Source organism: Hypanus sabinus, unplaced genomic scaffold (assembly GCF_030144855.1).
Source record: "Hypanus sabinus isolate sHypSab1 unplaced genomic scaffold, sHypSab1.hap1 scaffold_246, whole genome shotgun sequence".
NCBI lineage: Eukaryota > Metazoa > Chordata > Chondrichthyes > Myliobatiformes > Dasyatidae > Hypanus > Hypanus sabinus.
In genome coordinates, this window is record NW_026780581.1 from 457,491 (window position 1) to 479,727 (window position 22,237).

At 44.8% G+C, this 22,237-nt stretch overlaps 2 protein-coding genes across 10 annotated transcripts in view; one reads left to right on the forward strand and one right to left on the reverse strand.

The window, feature by feature from the left end:
• The window catches only part of LOC132387978 (zinc finger protein 239-like), a 30,274-nt gene extending 12,908 nt beyond the window's left edge, over positions 1 to 17,366 (forward strand). For 3 of the 8 annotated variants that reach the window (XM_059960307.1, XM_059960303.1, XM_059960304.1), the window contains exon 4: positions 11,844 to 14,807. The gene's annotated coding sequence lies outside the window, so the exon portion shown is untranslated. Of the gene's footprint in view, positions 1 to 11,843; positions 14,813 to 17,342 lie in introns of those variants that run through there. The other 5 variants (XR_009510112.1, XR_009510111.1, XR_009510113.1 and 2 more) reach the window with 4 other exon arrangements.
• On the reverse strand, positions 987 to 21,625 carry LOC132387977 (zinc finger protein 235-like). Of its 2 annotated transcripts, XM_059960302.1 has the most exons (4): positions 21,577 to 21,625; positions 17,592 to 17,759; positions 4,775 to 9,782; positions 987 to 1,738 (listed from the first exon to the last, which is right to left on the reverse strand). In XM_059960302.1, the coding sequence occupies exon 3, from the start codon at positions 9,391 to 9,393 to the stop codon at positions 8,272 to 8,274; it is 1,122 nt and encodes a 373-aa protein (XP_059816285.1). In that variant the 5' UTR covers positions 9,394 to 9,782; positions 17,592 to 17,759; positions 21,577 to 21,625; the 3' UTR covers positions 987 to 1,738; positions 4,775 to 8,271. The 2 variants fall into 2 exon arrangements, with proteins under 2 accessions (XP_059816285.1, XP_059816284.1); XM_059960301.1 differs by lacking the exons at positions 17,592 to 17,759; positions 21,577 to 21,625 and having other exon boundaries at positions 4,775 to 9,969.
• Between the last annotated feature and the right edge of the window lie 612 nt (positions 21,626 to 22,237).

Sequence of the window (22,237 nt, forward strand, 5' to 3'; positions counted from 1 at the left end):
CCTCCTGAACTCGGTTTAGCTCCTCTTTTAACAGCATTTCAACTGGCTTAACACAGCCCGTCGGCGCGGTCGCCTTTCCTTTCCCCATCTCCTCCTTTGGAGCAAAGCACTTAGATGCTATGTGGCCAGATTTCCCACTGTTATAACACACACTGCTAGGAGACCTGCCAGACGGCTTTTCCTCCTTGTCTTTTCCGGTAGACCCCGGCTTAGTCTCAGACTTAGCCGGTAGGCTTTCTCTACCACCCCTACTGCTCCTGTAGTAGCACTTATTTGGGGAAAATTTCATTTGATGGGTTAAGGCGTATTCATCTGCTAGCTTGGCAGATTCTGATATGGACTTATTCTTCTTCTCATTCAGGTATGTCCGGACATTATCCGGAACACAATCTTTTAATTCTTCAATCAGGATCATCTTTCGTAGGCAGTAGAAATCCTCCCCAACCCCTTCTGCAGCGCACCAGCGGTCAAAGTACACACACTTGTCGTATGTAACCTCTGTGAACGTCTGATTCCACTGCCTCCTTAAGTCCCTGAACTCTTGTCTATAGGCTTCAGGTACCAGCTCATAGGCCCGAAGGATAGCCAGTTTTGCTTCCTCATAATCCTCTGCAGCCTCCACAGACAATGCTGCATATGCATGTTGAGCCTTCCTTTTAAGTACACTTTGTAACAACACCACCCACTTATCTCTAGGCCACTTCTGGATCACAGCCACTTTTTCCCTACAGGAAAGTGTTCTAACAACTCTGCCTTGAATATCTGCATCATGAGATAATGTTCAGCTATCTTACGTTGCATCTCTGCCATCATCATCCCTTTCTTAACCTCCTTGAATTCGAAGGACTCCACCATTTCCCAAAACTCAGACTTTTTAGCCTTCTTTAAAGCCACAAAGTCTGGACTTAACAGAAACTCGTCAACATCCATTTCTGCTGCCTGTCTTTCTGGTTTCTCACACAACCAGATCAGATAAGGGAAATCTATCACGTTAGCTAAAGGTGTTTATTAGTAAAATAAGCAAAACAGTATCAATAATACAAATACACATATAAAACAAGTTAGCAACAATAAACATAGAAGTGTAGGAATAATAATCAATAATAAGAAACAAGCTCTATCAATGTCTAGGGGTAAGTGGAAACCAGTCCAAGACCAGCCTATTGGCTCAGGATGTCTGAAACTCTGAGGGAGGAGTTGTAAAGTTTGATGGCCACAGGCAGGAATGACTTCCTATGATGCTCGGTGTTACATCTGTGTGGAATGAATCTCTGGCTGAATGTACTCCTATGCCTAACCAGTACTTTATGGAGTGGATGGGAGACATTGTCCAAGATGGCATGCAACCTGGACAGCATCCTCTTTTCAGACACCACCGTCAGAGAGTCCAGTTCCACCTCCACAACATCACTGGCCTTACGAATGAGTTTGTTGTTTCAGTTGGTGTCTGCTACCCTCAGCCTGCTGCCCCAGCACACAACAGCAAACATGATAGCACTGGCCACCTCATCATCAGCCTCGTCCGGCAGATGTTAAAGGACCTCAGTCTCCTCAGGAAATAGAGACGGCTCTGACCCGTCTTGTAGACAGCCCCAGTGTTCTTTAATCTAACCACATGTAACTCTCGCTTTGGCCCTCAGCTTAATATGGGGGGTGATAGACCCGCAGCCCGGCCAAACTAAAGAAATATCGTTTTGGTGGATGCTGTGTGCCGTGTCCCCTGTAGTAAATCAGTACCCTGAAATACAAAACAGTACACAATATGTGATTAAATGATTGAGCTTTATAATTCTTACTTTGACTATAGGGTTAGTAAAGAAAACAAAAAAAAAGAAAAAGGGCCCAGTCTCTCCATTCACGTCTTCTCATCTCTCCCCAGCAAAAGAGCACAAAATCTCTCTTCCAAACTCACAAGAAAGAAAATTTCTCTCATTGGATAGCCTCGCACTCCAAAACCCTGTCATCTCTGGTCATAACCTAAACATTGTTACACTTTTGACACACTACCGGTTTCACACTGGGGAGGAAGTTTCAATAAACTGCATGCTGGATATTTGTCTATCACCGTTGCTGAATGCAATTTTGAGAGTGACTGTTGGTGCTGAACTCTGCAATTATTGCTGCTGCTCACCACACCCAGTTCTGCACCCAGGTCACTGGGCATGGGAGGAGTTTCTTCTGCTGCACATTCACCTTTAATGGGACTGGAGTTTAATATTCTGGACCTGAGACAAATAAATCAGTTCTATTTTAAACTGTCTTGGTGAATTTACAACACACCTGGTGTACAGTAGAGTCAACTCAGGCCAGCTGTACCCAGTGATTCTGTTCCACAACAGTCCTTTTAAATCCTCCCGTTTTCACCCTCTCACCCTCCCTGTGGTGATGGGTTCCTAACAGTCACCACTCTGTGGGTGAAGAGGTTTCCCTTGAATTTTCTACTGACTGAAGAAGTCGAGCTGACTGCAGTTCTATCTGAGATGTTCTTCACCCCTCTAATCTCTGGATGAGGAAGAATGACATTGCGAGTTAAACTCCTAATCACGACTCATTTCCACATTATGGGTCACTTTCCCTGCTTCTAAAGTGTTGTTAGAGAACACCACTGTCTCTAAAAACTGAAAGCAGAATGGGAAATGATTAGTTGAATGCTCAATGAAGCAGGGTCAGAAACCAGAGGTGAGTCTGCACAGGGCAGAGTTTGGGGGTCTGGATGATATTTGAGGTAAGAACATATGATGAGAAGGGAATCAGCAGCAGGATGAGGCAATGAATGACAGAGTAGCAACATTTGGAAGCTGATTGACAGAGAAAATAATTTGGTTGTCCGATGACACAAACAATACCTGGGGTGCGGTGCTCCACTGGTTGAGGAACACGTGTGTGTTGGGAATGGTTTTATCTGTTGGGGGAGTTGTTCTTGTTTGTTTATCCTGTAATATTATATCCGGATGGTTATTATGGATTGTCCTATCTGAAATAATGTATTGATTATCATCTAATTTGCAAGATTTTGACACTAAAACTGTATCGGGCTTGAATTTATGGTACCTTTATGAAGTGATGGAGGGCATTCATGAGTTTGTATTTTAAAGCAAGATTTTGATGAATGATATTTGCCATTTCTTTGTACCTTTCTAAGTAATCAGATTGAGTTAATCTGCTGCAGGATCCTGGAATGTGTTGGATTGTGTCTGATTTCTCTGGCATTTTCTGCACTAACTTCCTCGTTTGTTAATATTTCATGTATTTTTGATGTTTTCCCCCTTTGGTTTTTGGGGAGAGGTCTCCAACTCTCAGTCAGGTGCTCAAGGCTTCCTCGTCACCATCTAGTCTACTCAGATTGTTGGGATGTCTCGCATGGAGGGTCATACTCATTTCACTGGTTAAAGTTTTCTTCCGGAGTGATGATTTATTGTTCTGAGTTGGCCTATCATTTAAGTTTTCTGGTCTGTATTTCTTATCACGATTGCAAATACACACATGGAGTGCTGAATCCTGTTCATTTTTGATGAAAATATATACTTAAAAGTTTTATCTGTTTTTTCTTGTTTTTTTTATTGAAGTTCATCATCAAATAAACATTTCCAGAAGATGTATTTCAGACATTGTAAATATATATCATATAATCATATATGCCACAAATCCCCACATAGAATTTATCTGAGGTATACCCTTCTATAAGTGTGAAAGAAAAAACAAGCAAAAGGAAAAAAAAAACTATGTACAAGTAGGGAGTGATCTTTTTTTGTAACATACTCATTGATTTGTGAGAATAAAAGCAGGCCTATGAGGGATTACATAGTTAAACCATTTTTCCCAGTATGAATCAATTTGTTCCAGATTATGATTATCTTCTCCAACTTGTCCATTGTAATTTCCATCCATGCATAAAGTTGGGCTCTCCTGTGATAACCATTTCCTAGTAACAGTCTTTTTACCAGCCGCCTACAATATATTCATTAAATATTTGTCTTTTTTCAACCATTCTTGAGGTATATATCCAAAATATATGGTCTTACTCCCCAAGAGTATTTCACATTTAAAGATGCCGTGTAGGGCATTGTGTATCCCCCTCCAATAGCCTTTGGTAACAGGGCAGTCACAAAAAAATATAATAATGATTTGCATTTCAATTTCCACAGTTTCTCCAGCAAACAGCGAGGTTACTATCATAATGGGATTTCTGAGAGGGTGTAATGAAATATCTTATCAAGTTTTTCCATCCGAACTCCCTCCATTTCTGAGAACTGGTACACTTCCATTGATACCTCCATATTATTGTCCATTCTTCCTCAGATATAATTATCCCTCCTTCCTTCTCCCATTTTGTTTTAATGTATGAAGTCAAATATGTTTTAAGATTTGACAAACTCTTATGCATGCTTGAAATAATTCTACTACCGTTATCTGAATTATATGCTTTTCTAAATAGCTCTATCATGCATGTGCTTGCCTTGGATACAATTTTAAGCATCCTATTAACATACTGTTGCATCTATAAATACTGATAAAAATCTTGTTTTTCTAAATGTTTCTCTTTCAGCATTTCAAAGCTGAACAGTGTTCCTTCTTTCATTATGTTGCAAAGAACTGTTATTCCTTTAGCTGTCCAGTCCTTAAATCTAGCATCCAATTTATTTGGTGTAAAATCCGAGTTATATGCACACCATTGAAGAATTGCAGTATCTCCCTCGAGATTATATTCTTTTATAGTAGTTTTTCCATATTAAGAGTCAATTTCACCCATGGATTATCAATAGTATTTATGTACCTTTGCAAGTTATTATCAGCCAAAACTGCTTGTATGGGGATGGGAAGTACCCGCTCCTCAATGTTTTTCCATTGAGCGTCATACGATGGGTTGTTCCAGCATATCACAGCTCTCAACTGTGCTGCAAAATAATAACCTCGAAGAGAAGTTAGGCCGCATTCACCCTTTTCCTTTGCTAATTGCAAAGTTTTGAGATGAACTCTAGGCCTTTTACCTTGCCAAATATACCTTGGTAACATCTTGTTCCATTCATTGAATTGATTTTGATTAATCTCTATTGGTAGGGGCTGAAAGAGCTATAACAGTCTGGGCAGTGTATTCATTATAATAGACTCAATCCTTGAACTGAAACTAAAAGAAAGGAATCAGGTTCCATCTTGCTATATATTCCTTAATGTTCTTTTTATATAAAGGCTGATAATTACATTCTGATAATGTTGCCTAATCTTTTAGCATAATGATGCCCAAATATTTGAAAGACTCTGTTTGCCATGCCCGGGGTTATCTACTTTCAATTTCTCTTGCTGGGCTGTAGTAATATGAAAGTAATTGGGTTTTATCTATGTTGATAATGTATCCTGATAATTGACCATATTGTTCAAAGGATTGCATCAATCAGGTAAAGAGTATGTTGGTTGCCCTAGATAGATCAAAATGTCATCCACGTAACAAGCCAATTTATGCTCTGCCCCTTTACTAGTAATTCCCCACTTTGTCTCATGTATTGAGCTAATGGTTCCAGATATAATGCGAAGAGTAGTGCTGACCATGCAAAACCCTGTCTTGTGCCCCTTTCTAGGGTAAGACTATTTGATTAAATATCCATTGATTTTAATCCAGCGGTAGGGTTGTCATATAGTGCCTGTATAGTTTTAATAATTGTTATGGAAACCAAATCTATGTAAAACTCTGTAAAGAAAATTATAATTAACCGAATCAAATGCCTTTTCAGCGTCCACGCTTATCACTATTGCTTTGATTTTATTTTTTTGTATATATGATCCATAATGTGAAGTATCCTTCGTATATTGTGCAAACATGAGGAAATCTGCAGATGCTGGAAATTCAGACAACACACACACAATGCTGGTGGAACACAGCAGGCCAGGCAGCATCTATAGGGAGAAGCACTTTCAACGTCTCTGGCCGAGACCATTCGTCAGAACTAACAGAAAGGAAAGATACTAAAAGATTTGAAAGTAGGTGGGGGAGGGGGAAATGCGAAATGATAGGAGAGGACCGGAGCGGGTGGAGTGAAGCTGAAAGCTGGAAAGGTGATTGGCAAAAGTGATAGAGCTGGAGAAGGGAAAGGATCATGGGACAGGAGGCCTAGGGAGAAAGAAAGGTGGAGGGGAGCACGAGAGGGAGATGGAGAACAAGTGGAGTGATGGGCAACTAAGCATGTCAGGGATGGGGTAAGAAGGGGAGGAGGGGCATTAACGGAAGTTAGAGAAGTCAATATTCATGCCTTTCTTTCTCCCTTATCACTATTGCTTTGATTTTTTTTTGTATATGAATTTGTATACAAGTTCCCTCTCTTCAGCAAGAGTCATTCCTTTGCCGCCTGGCTGGCAGTTTCCGCAGCCACAACCCCCGCATTTTAGCTCGCATTCTGTAACAATACTATCCCACTTCCGATTTCCACACTCCATTTCCATAGCGGTTTTCTAGAACACAGAAGATGACATCTGCAGTTTTATAAGTTTTGAGGCGAAGGTCTCTTCTGACTTTGTCGTCAAGACTGTCCAGCAGTTGAATCTTTTTCACCTCTCTTGAACCGGTCAGCTCTCTCTGCCTCTGGAGTGCTTCCCAGTCCTTTCTCCACCTGTGAAAATCACGTCTGCTGCCAGTAAACTTGGGAAGGGCCGTCGGTTTCAGTCTGATGGCTGGCGTGGGAAAATTGGAGGAAAAGCCCAATGCCGTCAGTGTTAGTCTTTCAGCATCCTCCTTTCTCCTTGCCTGTATGAAGTGGGCCTTCTTGGAAACCAGCTTGGGGATTTGGAGTTCGAGCCCCTTTAGGCGACTCTGAAGGTGCTTCCGATCCCCTGGCCGGTTCCATCGTTCCCACCTTCTTCACTGTCTTTACCAGTCCTTGCAGATGGTTAAGCATGAAGCCGTCCGCCTCCTGGTGGCCATCAGGTTGTACAGCAGTGACGTCTTCACATTCATCCTCTGCTGCTTGTAGTGCTATGAGCAACTCAACATTTCCAAAGTTGGTCCAAAGAGTCTCCCGGATCAACCTTCTGATTTCCTTCAGTTTCAACTCACACTCATTTGCCGTCTTTGCCAGGTCAGCTTTTTGCTGTTCAGTTAACACAGCTACTTTCTCTGTGTTCAGCTCCACCTCCCGTTCAGCAGTGAGTCCGGCCTCCGCATCGTCATTGGCTTCCATGACTTTCTCGGCTTCTATTGTGAGTTTATTGAAACTCACTCTGAGCTCCTCTTCAGACATGTCTTCATAGGTCCTGGTAATGCTGCTGGCCAGACAAGAAAACAATCTTTTTGCTGTCATTCTCTCTAGCTTGAGTTGCTCAACTGATTTCCCAATAGCTTGATCAGACATGTTTGATTCCCTCTGCTGGGAAGTGTACAACTTTTTAGTGATGCTTTGATGTTGTTTTATCTGAACTTGATTTCCTTCCTATTTCAGGACTCCAGGTTATTGCTCTTGCTGTTCCAGCTCAAAGCTCCCAGATTTCTTTTTCCTGGTCAAACAGTGTTGTCAAGCAGTATTTTCTCTGTCAAGTCGGAGTTCTTGCTCCCATGTGCAGCTTCCCCACTTGAAAGGGACTGAATACGCCTACCTGAAGGTTTTAACCGGATTCCACTCAATGACCAAACAACTTTCTTTCTTCTTCCTTTTTTATTTTTATTTTCGCAAGTGTGGCAGTTGGTAATTATTAGTCAGTAGTCATAAATAATCAGCGGTAAGTCAGTCATTAGTCTAGTCAAGGATAGTCATAAGGCAGTAGCATTAGCATTAGCATTAGGATTAGGTGAAAAACTGGCTGCCTCTCAGACTTTGGAGACGATTTCGGACCTGCACCTCTGTTTCTCTACTGGACCGTTATGGTTACAAACTGGGTGAACTCTCTCGAAGGTTCGCAAGCTCTTCTTAAGCCTCGCACCGGTTTCAAGAAGTCCCTGCATGCGATGATCCCGGTGGCGGAGTTCACCCAAACGCAGTGACAGCAGTGCTCCTTTCCCTGAAACAGTCTCAACAATTATTTAAAGTTCGGCATCTTACCGCGGGTTGTGACGCTGCTCCTGGCTGCCGATGTGACGCTGCTCTCGGACTGCCACTGTGACGTTGCGGGGTCCGCCCAAATGTTCTGGGCAGAAACCGCCCTCAGGCAGTAGGTTCCGTCCTCTCTGCGAGTGAATTCTTGCTCTTCCTTGATACCTTCCTGAAACTCAAGTTTGACTTGACAATCATGCACATTTGGTGGAGATGGCCGAGAAAATCTCTGACCAAAGACTGAGCAGGTGATCAGCCTCTACCCAGTGTGAACTCGCTGGTGTCTCAGTAGATTAGATGACAGCGTGAATCCCTTCCCACAGTCTGAGCAGGTGAACGGCTTCTCCCCAGTGTGAATTCGTTGGTGACTGTGTAGGCTTGATGACTGTGTGAATCCCTTCTCACAGTCTGAGCAAGAGAATGGCCTCTCCCCAGTGTGAACTCGTTGGTGACTGTGTAGGCTTGATAACTGTGTGAATCCCTTTCCACAGACTGAGCAGGTGAATGGCTTCTCCCCAGAGTGAATTCGTTGGTGACGGTGTAGGGCGGATGAATCACTGAATCCGTTCCCACAGACTGAGCAGGTGAATGGCTTCTCCCCATTGTGAACTCGTTGGTGACTGTGTAGGGTAGATGACTGAGTGAATCCCTTCCCACAGTTTGAGCAGGTGAATGGCCTCTCCCCAGTGTGAACTCGCTGGTGATTTTGTAGATCAGATAATTGAATGAATCCCTTCCCACAGTTCGAGCAGGTGAATGGCTTCTCCCCAGTGTGAACTCGCAGATGTCTCTGTAGGTGGGATGAATTACTGAATCCCTTCCCACATTCTGAGCAGGTGAAAGGCCTGTCCCCAGTGTGAACTTTCTGGTGTCTCAGGAGGTGAGATGACTGAGCAAATCCCATCCCACATTCTGAGCAGATGAATGGCCTCTCTCCAGTGTGAACTCGCTGGTGACTCTGTAGGTTGTATAACTGAGTAAATCTCTTCCCACAATCTGAGCAGGTGAATGGCCTCTTCCCAGTGTGAACTCGCTGGTGTCTCAGTCGGTGAGATGACTGAGTAAATCCCATCCCACAGTCTGAGCAGGTGAATGGCCTCTCTCCAGTGTGAACTCGCTGATGTACCTTCAGTGCAGATAACTGACTGCATCCCTTCCCACAGTCTGAGCAGGTGAATGGCCTCTCTCCAGTGTGAACACGTCGGTGCGCCAGCAGGTCAGATGATCGAGTGAATCTCTTCCCACAGTCTGAGCAGGTGAACGGCCTCTCCCCAGTGTGAACTGACTGGTGTCTCAGTAGGTGAGCTGACAACGTGAATCCCTTCCCACAGTCCGAGCAGGTGAACGGCCGTTCCTCAGTGTGAACTCGCTGGTGAGCCATTAGATCAGAGGACCGAGTGAATCCTTCCCCACAAATTCAGCAGATGACCAGCCTCTGCCCAGTGTGAACTGACTGGTGTGTCCACAGGTGGGAAGACCAACTGAATCCCTTCCCACACACAGAATAGATGGATGGCCTTGCCCAGTGTGAACCTTCAGTTGAGATTACCGAGTGAATCCATTCCCACTGTCTGAGCAGGAGAACGGTCTCTCCCCTGTGTAAAATGACAGACGTGTCAGTTGGTCAGATGACCGAGTGAATCCCTCCGCACAGTCTGAACAGGAAGGATGGCTGATTGAATCCCTTGCTCCTTAAATATCTAGACAGCGACAGCACAACTGGTGTGTTGCGTTTGAATTCCCATAGACAAATTCCTTGTCGATTTTAACCTGCAAAAAGATTTAAAAATCCATCAGTCGGTGAAGGACAACATTTGAGATGAGATCACTTGAGTTGCCAAGGTGTGATCCGACATCACACTGTTACAGTGAAGCTCAACACAAGTTGGAGAGAGAAATCACCTTCTAACTGGGCACAGTGCTGGTATCTGGAACGACCCTCAAACTCTCTGATGCTCTATAAGTATGGGGCACTTATGCCATCTCCAATCTGTGACTTGGCTCTGTTTGACTCTGTCCATTTGAATTAGTCCCTCTTCCCACTGAGCTGAAAGGGTGTCTGGCCCCACGGTAACTAAACCCTCTCACGTAAATAGCCTTTGTTGACGTGCAGCTGGGGTTTCCCTTTATGTAATGTTAATATAAAGTTCCACAGTTTCAATGCCATGTCATTGCCATGTCCTGACCTGGCTGGTGGCATAGTGGCATCAGTGCCAGACTTCGGGACGAAAGGTCCCTTGTTCGAATCCGGCCGGCTCCCCTGCACGCTTTCCATCCGTGCTGGGTTACGAGCTGGTGATCTCTTTGGAAGCTCACCTGGCAGAAGTTTCCCCTCATGTTCCCCTGAACGTTTCACCTTTCACCTTTCACCCTTAACCCACGGCCTCTGGTTATAGTCACACCCCACCTCAGTGGTAAAAGCCAGCTTGATTTTATCCTATCTCTAACCCTCATAATTGTAGAATACCTCCACTGAATCTCCCCTCAATCTTCCACATTCCAAGGAATAAAGTCCTGGCCTGTTCAATCTCTCCTTGTAACCCAAGTCCTCCAGATCTGGCAACATCCTTGTGAATTTTCTCCAAACGCTTTCAAAGTCTTTACATCTTTCCTGTAGGTTGGTGACCAAAACTGCACACAATACTCCAAATTAGCCCTCACCAATGTCTTGTACAAAGTCAACATAACATATAATTCAGTACTTCGGATTATGAAGGCGAATGTGCCAAAATCTTTCTTTCCGTCCCTATCGAAATGTGTCAACAGTTTTAGTGAAATTTCGACCTGTATTCCCAGATCCTATTCTTCAACAACACTCCTCCATGTCTGACCAGTCACTGCGTAACACCCACCCTGGTAGGTCCTACCAACATGCAACACCTCGCATTTGTCTGCATTGAATTCCATTTTCCATTTCTCAAGCCATATTTCCACCTGGTCCAGATCGCACTGCAAGCCATGATAGTCTTCTCACAGTCCGCTGAATCCCCAGTCTCAGTTTCATCCACAAATTTGCTGATCCCAAACCATCTGATCATCCAGATTACTGATATAGATGACAAACAATAACAGATCCAGCACTGATCCCTGTGGCAACCACCAGACACAGGTTCCAGTCAGAGAGGCAACCATCTGCTACCACACTCTGACTTCTCCCAAAGACAGTGTCTCATCCAATTTACTATCTCATCTTGAATGCTGAGTGACCGAACCTTCTTGACAAACCTCCCATATGAGACTTTGTCAAGTGCCTTGCTAAAGTCCATGTAGACAACATCCACTGCCTTGCCTTCATCCACTTCCCTGATAACTTCCTCGAGAGACTCTGTAAGACTGGTTAGACATCACCTACCATGCAAAAAGCCATGCTGTCTATCCTTAATCAGTCCACATCGACCCAAATACTTATATATCCAGTTTCTGCACTTATGTTCTAATAACTTTCCCACAACTGATGTCAAGCTCAATAACGTAACATTTTCTCGTTTCTCCTTACAGCCCCTCTCGAACAGTGGAACAACATTGTCTGTCCTCCAATCCTCCAGTACCTCACCTGGCACTAAGGATTATTTCAATATCTCTGCTTGGACCCTGACAATTTCTGCACTTGTCTTCCGCAGGGTCCGAGGGAACAACTTGTCAGGTCCTGGGGATTTATCCATGCTAATTTGCCTTAAGGCAGCAAAACCTCCACCTCTCTAATCTGTCCAGGGTCTCTGAAGTTGATGCTGCTTTGCCTCACCTTTGTCGACTCTGTGTCCATCTCCTGAGTCAATATGGATGCAAAACTACTATTTAAAACCTCCCCCATCTATTTTGTCTCCCGTACAGATTACCATTCTGATCGGCCAGAGTGGGCATGTTTCTGTTCTGACTTTCTCCATGTTTCTGTGACAGAGAAGCTGGCCAAACCTGACTGGAAGGGGAATCTGGTAGGAATGACGATGGAGCAGCAATGGCTGGAGTTTCTGGGAGCAACTCGGGAGCTGAGTGATAGACACATCCCAAAGAAGTGGAAGCATTGGAAAGGCAGGAGGACACAACTGTGGCTGAAATGAGAAGCCTAAGCCAACATAAAAGCCAAAGAGAGGGCAAATAATAGAGCAAAAAACATTGGGAAGCTTTTAGAAACCAACAGAAGGCAACTAAAGAAAGTCAGATGAGCTCAGGGTGTGGGAGTATGATATTGTAGTCATTAATGTGTCTTGATAGCACCCAACAGCCTGAGGAATTTAGAGGAAAAAAATATCCGGGGCCACGGTATCTCTTGAAAACCAAGGTTCCCTGCACCAGTTACCTTTCAACTTTTATTTTGGTAGGCACATACAAACTCTGCACCCTCAAAATTTCACTTCTGAAGAACCCCCACTTACCAAATACTCCTTTGCAGAAAACAGCCTGTCCCAGTCCACACTTTTCAAATCCTTGCAAATACCATAAACATTGATCTTTCTCCAATCTAGAATCTCAAGAGAGGTCCAGACCTCTGTTTTTCCGTACTTACTTGAAATCTCATGGCATTATGATCACTAGACACAAAGTGTTCCCATTCACTAATTTCTGTCACCAGCCCTGGAGCAGTTCCCAACAGCTTATTGTACACTTCTACGCCGGATGTTTTATGTACTGATTAAGGAGCATTTGACAAACTCTACCCCATCTAGTCCTTTTACAGTATGGGAGTCCCAGTCAATATATGGAAAGTTAAAATCACTTACTATATCAACTATTGTTTCTTGGTATAGTCTGTGAACTCTCTAAAAATTTGTTCCTCTAGATCCCTCAGACTGTTGGGTGCAACCAATTCCCAGTAATGCCCACGATATCACAATTCCATGCCCTGGGCTCATCTGGCTTTCCTGCGATGTTCTTGCATCATGATTTCCACAGCTCCACGCATTCATCGCACCAGGCTCAAGCATTTGATTACTGACTCTATCTGAGCTCTGAACAACATCTGTCTGGTGTCAAGAAAGCAACCTGTCCCTCAATGTCAGGAAAACATCTGACGCTGAATTTTGTGGTGAGGATGCAGGAAAGGTTTTCTTCTGATGACTCTCCATGCAGGTCATATTTGTGCAGGTGTCACTGCACAGTAGAACAGTGCACCACCACTCCAGAGTCTGCTAAATCCCCCTGAATGTTTTTTACAGTCAAACAGGGGTTTTGATTTGCCTTTCTAGCAATCCTACGAGTAGTTCTCCCAAAAAGTTTTCTTGGTCTTCCAGACATCAACTTGACCTCCACCGTTCCTGTTAAATGCCAGTTCTTACTTACATTATGTACTGAGGAAACGGCTACCTGAAAACGCTTTGCTATCTTCTTAGAGCCTTCTCCTGCTTTGTGGGCATCATTTATTTTAACTTTCAGAGTGCTCAGCGGCTGCTTAGAGGAGCCCATGGCTGCTGATTGTTGGGACAAGGTTGGAGGAGTCAGGATATTTATAAAGCTTTGCAATTTGTACAGCCTGGCCTGTCCTAATGATGATTGCAAACAAGCCATAGCCCTAACAAGCTAATTCAGATCTGAGACCTCGGTAAAATTTAACTGAGAGCTCAAATCTCTTGGGGTGCCTGAACTTTTCCATGGTGCTCCTTTCCCTTTTTTCTCCCACTCTAAAATTGTACAAAACAGAAATAATACACTAAACTCCTGATGAAGGGTTTCGGCCCGAAACGTTGTCACTACCTCCTCCCATAGATGCTGTCTGGCCTGCTGAGTTCTGCCAGCATTTTGTGTTTTTAATAATACACTCATCTTGCTTAAAATGTTGAATGTTTTGTCTTTAATTTTCTGACTTTTGGAGACCAGTTCACCTTCTACTCACTTAACTATTCACAGTAACAGGAAGTTTGACCACTGGTGCCCAGCCATTTGCATACCACTATATGGGATGGGGTGGAGAGTGCGGGGTGTGACGGGAGAAAGGGGGAGGAGAAGGAGGACTGACAGGGAGCGAAGAGGGAGAACGCGTGGGGTGAGTGGTAGATTTAGAGGATGAGAAAGAGGGGAAGACAATGTGGGATACGGGAGACAGCAGGGAGTGTTTGAGAGAGGGGAGAGGGTGGGACGTAGGGAGAGAGAGAGAGAGGTTGAGAGCTGGAAATGGAGGTGGTTACAGAGTGGCGGAGGTGAGTGAGTGAGAGACAACTTTGATTGAGGTGCGTGAGAGCAGAGCAGATGGAGAGGGGAAGACAGAGGGCGACTGATATTGAGAGTGGGATGGCGGGTGATAGGGGTAGGGACAGGGATTGTGGAATGGGAGAGAGAATGGAAGAGAAACAGATGGAGAGATGGATAGAAGGGGAGAGAGTGAGAGAGAAATGAAAAGAGGCATGACAGAGTGAGGAGATGAAGAGAAACAAGAGAGAGGAGTACGATTTATTACTAGAGGGGTAGAGAGAGTGGCAAAAAAGGAGAGCGCAAGGAAAGGGGTGAAAGAGAGTGGGAGGCTGGTCAAGTAGCAGTGTAACTGAGAGGGATAGGGAAGAGAGAAGCGGGAGGGAGAGAGGCGGTGAGGAAGCACGGATGATTGAGAGGGGTGATGATAAGGAAGGGGTGAGGGAGAGAGGGAGCAGGAAGGGAGGGCTGGAGTAGAGGGCCCTATGAGGAAGACGGACTGTGAGGAGGGTGTGGTGAGGGAAATGGGGTAAGTAGCTCGGGGTGAGGGAGAAAGGCAAGGAGATTGGTGTGTATGATCTGAATTGTTAGATTAACTGTTTATCCAGTCCCCAGTTGCAGGGTCATTAATCACGTATGTTCACAAGTCACCGAACAAATCCACCGTGGGATTACGGTTCCATGCTGGGAATTATGAGTGCGAGGGCAGCTTGCTGTTCTCGGTGTCGGATGTGGGAGGTCCTGGAGTTTCCTAGCATCCCGAACGTTCACATCTGCGCCGGGTGAGCCGAGCTGCAGTTCCTAAGGGACTGTGCCAGGGAACTGGAGCTGCAGCTCGATGACCTTCGTCTGGTCAGGGAGAGTGAGGTGTTGATAGAGAGGAGTTACAGGCAGGTGGTCACACCGGGGCCATGGGAGGTAGACAAGTGGGTCACGGTTAGGAGGGGAAGGGGAAGAGTCAGGTACTAGAGAGTACCCCAGTGGCTGTACCCCTTGACAATTAAGTACTCCTGTTTGAGTACTGTTGGGGGGGGGGGGGGGGGGTCAGCCTATCTGGGGGAAGCAACAGCGGCCGTGCCTCTGGCACAGAGTCCGGCCCTGTAATTCAGAAGGGTAGAGAAAGAGAAGGCAGTAGCAATAGGGGACTCAACAGTTAGGGAGTCAGACAAGCGATTCCGTGGACGCAGTCAGGAGACCCGGATGGTAGTTTGCCTCCCTGGTGCCGGGTCCGGGATACTTCTGATCGCGTCCAAGATATCCTGAAGTGGGAGGGTGAGGAGCCAGAGGTCGTGGTAGATATAAGTACCAATGACATAGGTAGGAAAAGGGAAGAGGTCCTGAAAGGAGAATATAGGGAGTTAGGAAGGGATTTGAGAAGAAGGTCTGCAAAGGTAGTAATCTCGGGATTACTGCCTATGCCACGTGGCAGTGACAGTAGTCATGGAATGAGGTGGAGGATAAATGTGTGGCTGAGGGATTGAAGCAGGGGGCAGGGATTCAAGTTTTTGGATCATTGGGACCTCTTTTGGGACAGGTGTGACCTGTACAAAAAGAACGGGTTGCACTTGAAAGCTAGGGGGACCAATATCCTGGCAGGGAGATCTGTGGAGGCTACTGGGGAGACTTTAAACTAGAATGGTTGGGGGGGTGGGAATCAGATTGAAGAGACTAGGAGAGAAGAGGTTAGTTCACAAATAGAGAAAGCTTGTAGACAGTGTGAGGAAATCTAGGAATAATGGTGCATATTTCCCTGAAGGAGGAAGCTCATGTGGTGATGAAGAAAGCTTTTGGTATGCTGACCTTTGAGCATTGAGTACAGGAGTTGGGATGTAATGTTAAAATTGTACAAGGCATTGGTGAGGCCAGATTTGGAGCATTATATACAGTTCTGGTCACCAAATTATACGTAAGATGTCAACAGAGAACAGAGATTTACTAGACTGTTACCTGGGTTTCAGCACCTAATTTACAGAGAAAGGTTGAACAAGTTAGGTCTTTATTCTTTGGAGCATAGAAGGTTGAGGGGGGACTTGATAGAAGTATTTAAAATTATGCGGGGATTGATAGAGTTGATGTGGATAGGCTTTTTCCATTGAGTGTAGGGGAGATTCAAACAAGAGGACATGAGTTGAGAGTTAAGGGGCAAAAGGTTAGGGGTAACATGAGGGGTAACTTCTTTACTCAGAGAGTGGTAACTGTGTGGAACGAGCCTCCAGTGGAAGTGGTAGAGGCAGGTTCGATTTTTTCATTTAAAAAAAAATTGTATAGGTATATGGACAGGAAAGGAATGGAGGATTATGGGCTGAGTGCAGGTCAGTGGGACTAGGTGAGAGTAAGCGTTCGGCACGCACTAGGAATGCCGAGATGGCCTGTTTCCGTGCTGTAATTGTTATGTGGTTCTACCGCGTACGATTCTGGTCTCCATATCCGATAGCGGGGAGTTTTAACTCATATGGGGACCAACTGCAGCTCAACCCCAGCTGATGCGGGTGTTTCCCCTGTTCAGGTGGCGGTGAGGAAGGGGTTAATCTCGGGTTTGTGTAAATCGAGGGCTGGTTGCTGTGGGAAAGGTCCGGGACCGAGCCGGACAGCTGGAGGCTCCGGGCTCTCCAGTCTTGCATCCCTGGTTTTAGTTTTGCACTGTGTCGGGATCGCGGGATCAGTTTGTTGTGGTTCCCCAAGCTGGGAGGGTGGACGTGGGTGAAGGGGGCCTGTCTATGTGTCGGTGTGGGGTGAATGGTCAGAAGGGTGTGGGGCCACTGGCGGGACGGAGGGTGGTTGGGGTACTGTGGGTGATATGACGTGGGTGGATGGGCAACGGGTAAATTACGTTGTCAACGAGGGTGGAACTGGTCCAGTGAATCAGACAGCTCAGCTCGCGTGTCCTTTCAGGAGGCCACAATTCTCTCATCATCTTAATCACTGATTAATCTTCCTGTTAACATTGAGTTTGTTACAGAGCCCCAGAGTCTGGGAATGGCTGGGTGGTAGGAGGCAGAGGGTGATGGTGAGAGGCTGTTTCTTGGACTCGAGTTCCATGCTTCGTGACGTTCCCTGGGGTTACACCCATTGCTACTTGTCATCTATGTCAATAATTTGGTTGAGAAAGTACTGGGTATGGGTAGAGAGTCTGCAGCAAGTTCAAACAAATACTGTTTTTGAAAGACAGTCAGTAAAAACACTCCCCTCTCTTTCCCTCTCCCCACTCAGATCTGACCAAAAGCTACTTCAGAGGATGCAGGATCTTTTACTGAGTAACCACTGTGAGGGAATGGGAGTGGTTTCAAAGGGCCGGGCTGCTGGAAGCACATTACCAGTCCTGGAGTGATTGCAACTGGGTCTGACAGAGGCATAACTGGTTCTTCTGGGCACATTCAGTCTCACTCCAACTATTTCCTCCCTTCCTTTGTACAGTTATGTAATGTCTAAAGGACCAGTGTTTGAGTAAATGAGACTCACCAAACTTTCTCCTGACTGAATCACTGGAATCTCCGAGTCAGATGGGTCCTCTCCAGTCGGTGCTCTCAGTCCTCGGGCTGGTTCACTTGTTGCTGTTCCCTCGTCTTCAGTCGTGGTTTGCGTCCAGTTGGGGTTTTCCTTCCATGAAACCTCTCACCACTGGTCGAACTTTAAACAGAGAGACAATGAAGCACATTAATAATGAAAAGGAGAACTAAACATTTCTGTGTAATGTTACTAAGAACAAAACTCACTGAAATTTAAACACTGAAGACAGATGTAATGATCTCAGTAAACAATCTTTTATTGTCCCTCACATGTCACAGACGATATGGGATAAGAAGGAGCCATCATTCAGTCACGGTAAGACATACGACACAGGAACAGAATCAGGTGATTCAATCCATCTGGTCTGTCCACCATTCAACCAGGGCTGATTTTTATTCCAACAACATATTCCTGCCTTCCTCCTGTAACCCTGAAGCTACTCAGCAATCATCAGTATATTAATCTTCACAAATATACCCAAATGGCAGCCTCAACCAACCTCTGTGGCAACAAATTCCACAGATCAGACATCTTTTGGCCATAAAATGTTTCTCATCTGAGTTTTAAGGGGAAGCATCTTTATTCTGAGACTGTGTTTTCAGATCACAGACTCTGTGTCTAATGGAAACATCCTCTCCATGTCCACTGTATCCAGGCTTTTCAGAATTCGGTAGGTTTATTAACCATACATCCCTCCACCACCCCCACCGTCCCTCTCAACACCATTGAGCACAGGTCCAGAACCATCAAATGCTCCTCATTCATAACACCGATCGTTCCTGAGATTATTCATGTAAACCTTGTTAGGAACACTGTACTGAACACATTTCCAGGAAAAACAGAAAAATCGGTTCCAGGATAATTGACAGGGAAACGTTGTGCTTTCATTACTGTTCTACTATCACATGTGCTGGCGCGTGGCCAAGTGGTTAAGGCATTGGTCTAGTGATCTGAAGGTTGCTAGTTCGAGCCTTGGCAGAGGCTGCGTGTGTGTCCTTGAGCGACAACACCGGTGCCAAGCTGTATGGGTCCTAATGCCCTTCCCTTGGACAATATCGTTGGCGTGGAGAGGGGAGACCTGCAGAGACTCTAACGGAGGCCTACAAATTATCACAGCCATTTTCATTTCCAGGTTAAAACAGGTCCATTTCATGAAATATAAACCAAGAAATAAAAAGAAACTGGAATTACCAGAAAGACTCTGCAGGTAAGGAACAGCTTACAATACAATTCAATTAATAATATTTCATCAGATTCAGTTCAAACATTTTCAGTTTTTAGTGCAGATCCCCAGCACAGCTGCCTGATTTCCACTGTGTGATTTCCAAACACAGTTTGAACACCAGACTCAGGGACTAGTTCTACTGTTGTAAACACGGAACAGCCCGTTTACTCACAGCCTCTCCCTGTGAGGATGGAATGGGAACTCATCCTCTCTTCAGACTGGCAGTCATTGCTTCCAAAGGAACTCCAGAAACAAACATCTGATCCCAGACCAGAAATACTCGATCAACACCTCACAAGCCCAAACAGCTCGATCCCTGGGTCCACTTTAGCTGGATTAAAAACTATGATATCCCAGGACCCAACCACTCAGAGTCACACAGCTTAATCTGCCACTCACCGACCCTGAGAGTCTCACACATCGTCCCCACATCTCACACTGGGTAGTGCAATCTAGGATTTCCCCACAACCAATGTCCAGCTGCTTGAAATTTCTGCTTCATTGCAGGACGAGCATCCGGCCCCTTCTGTAGAAGCTCAAACCAAAGTCAAAGCTAAAACACCAGCAGTTCCATTTGCCTGGAAAGCCGATCACAGGATTAGAGCCCAAGCACCAACTCTCCCAGTACTCTTTGCTGCCAGCAAAATGCTGCAGTGTGTCAGCCCGTCACTGTTCATAAAGGAGCACCTCCACACCAATGCACAACAGAAATGGGACCTGATGACCCTCCGGCATTCCAGCTAACAAAAGCCGATTCTGGAAATGACTCAGCGAGGCCAAAGGTACAAAAGAACACTTCACAATGAAGACAGAGATTGGAAGAAAGATTGCTGATATATAACATTGAGGAGGTGGGATACAGGGTGGACCGAAGATGACCCAGATGGGAGATGTAAATCACTGAAGCAGGAAGATGGGTTTAGGAGACTGCACAGAGATTGATCAAGATGAGCAGAGATAAGCAGATGGAACCAGGTGGGAGAAGGGATCATACATTCAGAGGTGCAGTGCTACCAGAGCTCACCGGACAACTGCTCCGATACCTCTGTAAAAAAGTCAAAATAAACAAGCGGGTAATTTAACAGCAGCTACATATTAAATAGAGGGAATTCTACGGAAGCAGGGGGTTGGGAAGTGGGGGTGTTGGCTGGTGGGGAAAAGTACCACTAATAACATTAGGATATTTGATCGTTTTTGGTTTAATCCTGGAGCTGTGACTGTTTTTTATTTAGGTATTTGTGAAATTCCTTCTCGCTCGACCCATTGTCCAAGGAAGCTGGGAAATACCTGTACAGAAGTGCAAGCATTTCCCTGCTCTTTCCAATGGGTACCATTGGATTCCAGGAAGCAGCTATATTAAGCAAGGAATGAACATAGAAACCCAAGTTTAGAAGTTTAAAACAATGAAAGAGAAATTCACTGCTCGCTCATCTTCTTCCTGATTTTGATCAAATACACAAGCTAATCATCCAAAATCCTCTTCTACACCTGGATAAATTTAGTTTTGTTTTACAAGCTAAATGGAAAAAAAAAACATTTCTGGGCTATAAGGTAGTTTTACGTCATTTCAACTATCATTAATAGCGGATCAACCCCTTGGCCTCGCTCCACCAACTGTAGCTAATGGGAAAGAGGCTCTTTTTCTCTTTGTGTTGATAGGAAAAAGAGTAATTTAGTGAGGCAATGAATGAGATGAAATGCATTTCCAAAACTCCCAAATGGTTGCTGTCCTCCCGTTAACATTTGTCACTTCCAAACAACGATATTTTCTATTTGTATAAATGCGATAATAATTTATGTAAAGATTCAAACTTCTTTAACTTTTTATATATTTAAAGACTAAACAGGATCTGTAAAGGTCGAACTATGTAACACCCGACGTGTGAGGAGATTGTATCGACACTCACAGATACACTTCCCGTCCAACCATTTCTGCGAGAGAAATGGTACGAGGCAGATTTACCAACCCACCACTTTTGAGAATAACATTCAGCAATATTCGTGGCTTTTGCAATAGTTCATCAGAGTTTATTTTTTCATACTTGATTACTTGGTTCCAATTTAGGTGGCTAAAATTGTAAAAAATGAATTGCTTTATTTCTGTTATTTTTATACCTCTGAGGAACACTGCTAAACGCTGCAGGCCCTGCCGTTTGCTCTGACTCAGTCGTATTAGTAAGGCTACATCTATGGTGGTCCGTGGATTACTCGCTAATCCTAAAGTAAACTTTTCTCAGTAACAACCCTTTGGCTTCTAAGCAAACAAAGTTATTTTACTTGCTTGATAATTATATTTTATGATAATTGGTTAAGTGCAACAATGCAATATTTTGTCATATTATTAAATTAAGTATTATATGTTTAATTTTACCAGTTATACACTGAAATGTAATGATAGGCTGTCATCTTGTTAATGTCACTATATTTCTGTGGAGCTCTGGAATTCATATATTTCTTTCACCTTGGTTTACTGCTTGCCATTATAGGAAGCCCTATATATGTCACATCCAATTTGTGCACCTGCTCATTGCACGTATGGGGCAAGGCAGTTGCTCAGTAAATGAAATGAGCATGTACACAAATTGGATATCACAAACTGGAAGTGATTGATAAGTTTATGGCCTAAGGTGGAAGGAGTCAATTTTACAAAACCTAGCAATTTTCAATTATCTGAAACAGAAATACCACAAAAGTTATTAACTTCAAACTTACTGCATATTCACTCAAAGAGTTGAACTACACGTGCAGGCACCGAGCGCTGTATAACTTCAGGCCTTCCAACTTAGGCCACGAACTTATCAATCAAACCACCACCCCCCCCCCCCCCCCCCCCCCACAGCTCCGGCAGCTACACAACACCGGGATCATTCCCGACTCATCCCTGCTCGAATCGGAGAACCGCCAGCAACAGCGGCACTCGGCACCGCGCATGCGTTCAGCAGGCGTTTCTCCGCAGCACCACCGATGGCCGGAGGTCTGCACATCGTCTCCGAAGGCCGGAGATCTGCACAGCGCCACCAGTGGCTGGAGATCTATACAGCGCCACCAGTGGCCGGTGGCCGGAAGGACAACGGAGAGGTAAATCACAAACACGACAAAGTCTGTAGATTCTGGAAATCCAAAGCAACACAAACAAAACGCTGGCCGAACACAGCAGGCCGGGTAGCAGCGGGAATGGAAATCAGAATGAAAATGTTTGGACACCGGGAACTCCCGCACGGAGTGGATAGTTCAAAGGTTAGTTTATTATTAGAGCAGCTATCCATAAATAACACTGAGTTTCTGTTTCTCCATAGAACCACGAAACAAAGAAAGAGCATGAAAGTCGCTCAGGAAGAAAAATCAAACTCCCACCCCACCCCCCGGTTCAAGA

What these genes read in the sequence shown, in the direction of transcription:
- LOC132387977 (XM_059960302.1), bottom strand. Translation starts at nt 9,393, where the DNA reads ATGGCTCACCAGCGAGTTCACACTGAGGAACGGCCGTTCACCTGCTCG.